At 49.6% G+C, this 6000-nt stretch overlaps 1 protein-coding gene across 2 annotated transcripts in view; it reads right to left on the reverse strand.

Annotated features, from left to right (window-relative positions):
- pde3a (phosphodiesterase 3A) overlaps positions 1–3759 on the reverse strand; it is a 340829-nt gene extending 337070 nt beyond the window's left edge. For both annotated transcript variants that reach the window (XM_033039491.1, XM_033039489.1), the window contains exon 1: positions 2893–3759. In XM_033039491.1, the coding sequence (XP_032895382.1) occupies positions 2893–3702 (810 nt within the window). In that variant the 5' untranslated portion in view covers positions 3703–3759. The remainder of the gene's footprint in view (positions 1–2892) is intronic.
- Positions 3760–6000: the final 2241 nt, after the last annotated feature.

Consider the following 6000-nt stretch of genomic DNA (forward strand, 5'->3'; position numbering starts at 1 on the left):
CACTCCAAAAACGTACAGGTTTGTAGGTTAGTTGGCATGGTGTGAATGTAAAATTGGCCCTGGTGTGTGTAGGATAGTGTTAATGTGCAGGGATCGCTGGTCGGTGCGGACTCGGTGGGCCAAAGGGCCTGTTTTTCGCGTTGTATCTCTAAACTAAATGAAACTAAACTTATGCTCGCATCCCAGTGTGTTAATGGCAGTGCAATAGAGGTCAGATACAGCACACAGCAATAAAGCTACGAACAATGAGAACACTTCCACCAGCAGATAATACCGAACGTATTATAAAGAGAGAGAAGTTGGAGTCAACTTAATCAAACCAATCTCGTCTATGTCTTATGTTTAAGAAGGAACTGCAGATGCTGGAAAATCGAAGTCCGACAAAAATGCTAGAGAAACTCAGTGGGTGAAGCAGCATCTATGGAGCGAAGGAAATAGGCAACATTTCAGGTCGAGACCCATCTTTGCTGCCTATTTCCTTCGCTCCATAGATGCTGCTTCACCCGCTGAGTTTCTCCAGCAATTTTATCTACCTTCGTCTATGTCTCTGCTGCCTTGTTATACTTAAGAAACATTTTTTTATTACTTACGTATAAGCTTAAGGCATTTATTAAATCTCTAGGCCTGTAGTTCAGTTTAGTTTAAAGATACAGTGCAGACACAGGCCCTTCGGCCCACCAAGTCGACGCCGGCCAGCGATCTCCCCATACACGAGTACTATCCTACACACAAGGGACAATTACCATCTATACCGAAGCCAATTAACCTACAAACCTGCACGTCTTTGGGGTGTGGGAGCAAACCGGAGCACCCGGGGAAAACCCACGCGGTCACGGGAAGAGCCTACGAACTCCGTACAGACAGCACTCATAGTCAGGATTGAACCCGGGTCTCTGGCGCTGTAAGGCAGCAACTGTACTGCTGCATCACCGTGCCACCCTAGACTACTCACTGGAGTTTAGAAGGATGAGGGGAGATCTCATTGAAACCTACCAGATAATGAAAGGTGTAGATGTAGTGAATGTAGATAGAGGATGTTCCCAGTAATGGGAGAGTCTGGGACCAGAGGGCACAGCCTCAGAATAAAAGGACACACCTTCAGAATGGAGATGGGGAAGAATTTCTTTAGCCACAGGATGGTGAATCTGTGGAATTCATTGCCACGGACGGCTGTGGAGGTATTTTTAAAACAGAGATTGATAAGATTATTGATTAGTAAGAATGTCAAAGGGTACGGAAGAAGGCAGGAGAATGGGGTTGAGAGGGAAAAAATAGATCAGCCTTGATTGAAAGGCAGAGCAGGAGCATTGTCAATGGGTCGAATGGCCTAATTCTGCTCTTACGTTTTATGGTCCAAGCTGAATGTATAATATACTACGTCGTGCATATCAGATCATAGGGCTTTACTTAATACATAGTTAGACACAAAAACCTGGAGTAACTCAACGGGTCAGACAGCATCTCTGGAGAAAAGGAATCGGTGGTGTTTCGGGTCGAGACCCTTCATCAGACCCGACCCAAAACGTCACCTCTTCCTTTTCCCCAGAGATGCTGCCTGACCCGCTGAGTTACTCCAGCATTTCGTGTCTACCTTCGGTTTAAACCAGCATCTGCAGTTCCTTCCTACATAGTTTTTTATATACAAATTTTCTTTCCCAAAAGACAGCGGCACACAAAAACAACAACCCTTGGATAACATTGTAAAATATTCATTACTTGGTAAACTTGATCGATATGCTTACAGCCGACAAGAATTGAAGTCAATGTTTATGGCTGTTCAATGTCAAAAGATTTCAACTGCAAAGGGGCCAAGAACAATATATGCTTGAATTTTCTAATATGTCTATTCATGCATCCTGCCAATGACCCATGAAGACTCAGTGAACTTTTTCATGTATTTTGAAATACTGGCCACCTCCAAGTGAAAAGAAGAATTATTGCACATTCACTCAAAACACGTCTACAACCTACCAGACGCACACAACAGAACAAATACAAATTGGGGGGGGGGAAAAACTTAGGGCTGATTATTGTTGGTGAGATTAGGCTTTCTTAAAGTGCCTTAATAGGGATAATCCCTTCACACCACCGATGACAATTACCTTTGATTACAAGTTCTTTACACTTTTTTAAATGTATATCAATCTTTAGATAGAAAGTGTAGCCAATATCCACAATTTTCCCCATTCCCTTGCACGGTTCTTCTTTTTTTTTTTTTAAACTGTATTTTGCTAATCATTTATCGATTGCAACAAGCACAGTTCCTTCCACATGTCAAAGAGCACAAAATATGAAGCTCGTTATTTTTTTTTAAACCGCGTTCCTTTAGATGTTTACAAGACCATGTGAAATGGTCAGTGGAGTTACATACCGATCATTACTTAAAATTGCGTTTTATGAAGAATTTCCTTTACTGCCCATAAAAATATTTGTTTTCCTTGTCAGGTGTGCCACAACTTTTTTTTGGGGGGGGGATATTTCACAGCTGTAGACTTGGCTAATAATTCTTTCCTTGGTATTTCAGACTGAGCTACCACAACACATTTCTATAATTTTCCTTTTAGTTTTTTTTGTGGCTCTCACGGTTAAGGCACACACGGATTCTACCGACAGTGTTTCGAGCAGGGAAGTGAATTAGTGTTACATACACTATTTTTTTCCCCAATTTTAAGATATTCTTACACACATATATGTCTTATGGAATATTTTCAACTTTTGGAAAAATCTTGTTAGGGACAACCGGGCCACTCAATTTGCAAAGATGACAGTCAGACGAGGTTAAAGCACACACATTGTCAATCTATACTCTTGAGGGGAACCAGATGGAACTAGGAAACAGCCTTCAACAAAGTGAGCAGCGCTTTTGGTAGCTTCAGGGCGGCGAGTCCTTACCTGGTCTCGCTGCTGGATGCAGGGCAGTGAGGTCCTGCGGTGAGGCTTGGAGCCGAGTTGATGGTTCGGCATCTCAGCGGTGACAACCGAGCTGGATCTCCGGCGCCTCTTGATAACTGGGACTTTGTCCTCGCTGGACGCTGGCGTTCCCTGGGGTAAGATGCGCACGGCGTACCTGGCTAATATCACGCCCAAAATCCCCATCAGGTAAGCCAGGAAAGGTCTCCAACTTGCTCGGACCCGCTCCAGGGACAGCAGGGACACGGTCCTCAGCAGGCTGGTGAAGAGGATAGTGCAAACGCCCTGGCTCACCCTCAACACCATGAGGGTGGCGGCGGCCAAGCAACTGAGCAGCACGGCGGTGGCCCCGAACGAGAGGAGCTGCTCCTCGCCCACCAGCAGCGCTTGCAGGAGGGTCTCGGCCAGGGAGCAGGCGGCCAGCAGCTTGGGGGCCAGCTCGCCTCTGCCGCACCCCTTCAGGTAGAGAGCCAGCCAGAAGAAAGCGCTCATGAGGCTGAAGAGGGGCAGGGCGGAGTGCAGGAGGGTCAGCAGCCCCGCGGGCAGCCTCCAGCAGCCGTCCACCCAGCGCAGCGAGCCGGCCACCAGCACCGACACACAGGCGACCCCGGCGGCCAGGGAGCACAGGCTGCCGCCGCCGCCGCTCGCTGCACCGTCCCACACCGGGCAGGCTCGCACCCCGTCTCGGCTCACGGGGCTGGCGCTGCCCCGCACGTAGCCGTTGCGTTCCCCCCGGTCCGGCTCCGAGCTCCCTTTACTCCGGGGCGATGCGGGCTGGAGCCGCCATGCCATCCTCTCCTCTCGGTCGGTGCCTTGGTAGAAAGTTTCTCTCTCTCTCTCCTCCTCCCTCCTTCCCACCTTTCCCCCCCACCACCGTCTCCCCCCCCCCCCCCCCCCCCCGTTAAACACAAACAAACAGCTCACTCTCTCTCCTGCACACACACATTCCCTCTCTCACACCTCTCTCTCTCTCTCTCTCTTTCTTCCCAGTTTCTTCCTTCCCTCCCTCTCCTGTCAAATACTCGGTCAAACAGCGCTCTTTCTCCCTCTCACACACACACACAGCTCTCTCGCTCCTCCCTCCCCCTCTACCTCTCCTCACTCTCTCTTCTCTCTCCTCACTCTCTCCTCTCCCCCCTCCTCACACTCTCTCTCCCTCACTCTCCCCCCCCCCCCGTCAAAACGATCAAACAACTCTCTCTGCCTCACTTTCTACTCTTTCTCACACACATCTCTCTCCCTTCCATCCCGTCAAACAAACGACTCTCTCATTCTCACTCACTCAGCTTCTTTCTCTCTCTCCAAGATACACTCTGTCTCTCTCAGCCACAGAGAATGGAGGGTGGAAAGGGGGGACGGTTTCCAGGGTGGGCTGCCTTTTTGAGGCAGAAGGATTGCTGCAACTGGCTGACCCTACCAGCACTCTCCACTCTCCCCTCTTTTGAGCCACCTCAAGGTGAAGCCAGTTTAACCCCTGGCGTTAAAGCTGCCCAATAACACGACACAGAGAGACTGACTCTGTCAAAGCCGGCTTCCCTCCGCCTGATCTAGGCCGAACGGAGTGAGACAAGAATCTCCCCCTTCACCCCCACTCCCCCTCCACTCCTTGCCCCAGACAGTACACACAACTGGAACGCTCCCCATCCCCTCTTGAACTACCACCGCCTCCTCTCTCCCTCCCCCCTTCTCACCCCCACCGGAAAGATCAGCGATGTTGAACAAGGCAACACCGAGAGGCTCCCTGACTCGTGTAGTGGAGGGGCGGCGTAGGGCGTCTGCGGATGAGCCGGTGGTCTCTCAGCGTCAAAGACACAGGGCAATGAGCTGGGGCAATGTTTAAAGATGCAATCCTCTCTCAACTCCATCACCCTCCATCCTCCCCTCCCCCCCTCCTCCTCCTCCTCCTCCCCTCACTCCCTCCATCCTGCCCTGACCCTATCTCCTCTTCACCCCCTCCTCCCCTCACTCCCTCCACCCTGCCCTGTCCCTATAACCCCCCCCCCCCCCATCTCTCTCCCTGTCCCCCCTCTCTTCCCCCATCCCCAGAGGTGTATAAATTCATGAGGGGAATAGATAGGAGAGCATCTCCACCCCCCCCCCCCCCCCATCTCTCCCCCCTCCTCTTCCTCCCATTTGCTCCTCTCTCTAACTCCCCCTTCTCCCTCACCCTCCCCACAACCCTCACCTTAACCCCATGTGTCCGGTTCTTAATTCACCTACCATACTCTAGGTAAAAGACTGCATTCACCCCGTCTATTCCCCTCATGAATGTTTACACCTCTATAAGATCATCCCCTCAGCCTCCTGCACTGCAAGGACTGTGCCCAACCTCTCCCTACAGCGCATGCCCTCAAATCCTGGAGGCATCTTCTCTGCATTTAATAATAGCAAAGGTGTGGGGTCTTACAATGCAAAAGTTCAATACGTTTTTGGATGCCCAACAGAAAGTGAAGAAATAATTTCTTTCCCACACTGGATGCAGTGAAGGGTGTTGAAACGATAGAACGGGCCAACTTTGAATTAGCACAAGTCACTGCTGTTGCAAAGAGAGGTCTCAATGCATGGACTAGTTAGTGGTGCTTTGTCTTTGTGAAACTGTTTTTCGCCTATCTGTCTCACACACTCACCGACACAACATATGTGTGTTTGCACAATGGTCACAGAAGTAATCCCGCACCAGATGTTTGAGCCTGACAAAATAACTGCAGTTGCTGTTGTTCTGACACAAAGTCAGAAAATGGCAGAGTCTCATGAGGCTGCAGATGCTGTTATTCTGACACAAAATCAGAACACAATGGAGTCACAAGAGACTGCAGATGCTGTTATTCTGACACAAAATCTGAACATAATGGAGTCACATGAGGCTGCAGATGCTGGAAATCCAAAATAAAATCAGAAAATATCTGGAACCAAATCAGAAAACACAAAGTGCTGGAGTGAGTCAGGCAGCATTAGTGGAGGGAATGGACAGGCGGAGTTTTATTTACGGTCCAATAGAAGGACCATGACACAAAACGTTGTCTGTCCCTCCACAGATGCTGCCTGAGCCGCTGAGTTCCTCCAGCACTTTGTGTTTTGCAGAAATGATTG

This window comes from Amblyraja radiata, chromosome 21, assembly GCF_010909765.2.
Source record: "Amblyraja radiata isolate CabotCenter1 chromosome 21, sAmbRad1.1.pri, whole genome shotgun sequence".
Classification (NCBI taxonomy): domain Eukaryota; kingdom Metazoa; phylum Chordata; class Chondrichthyes; order Rajiformes; family Rajidae; genus Amblyraja; species Amblyraja radiata.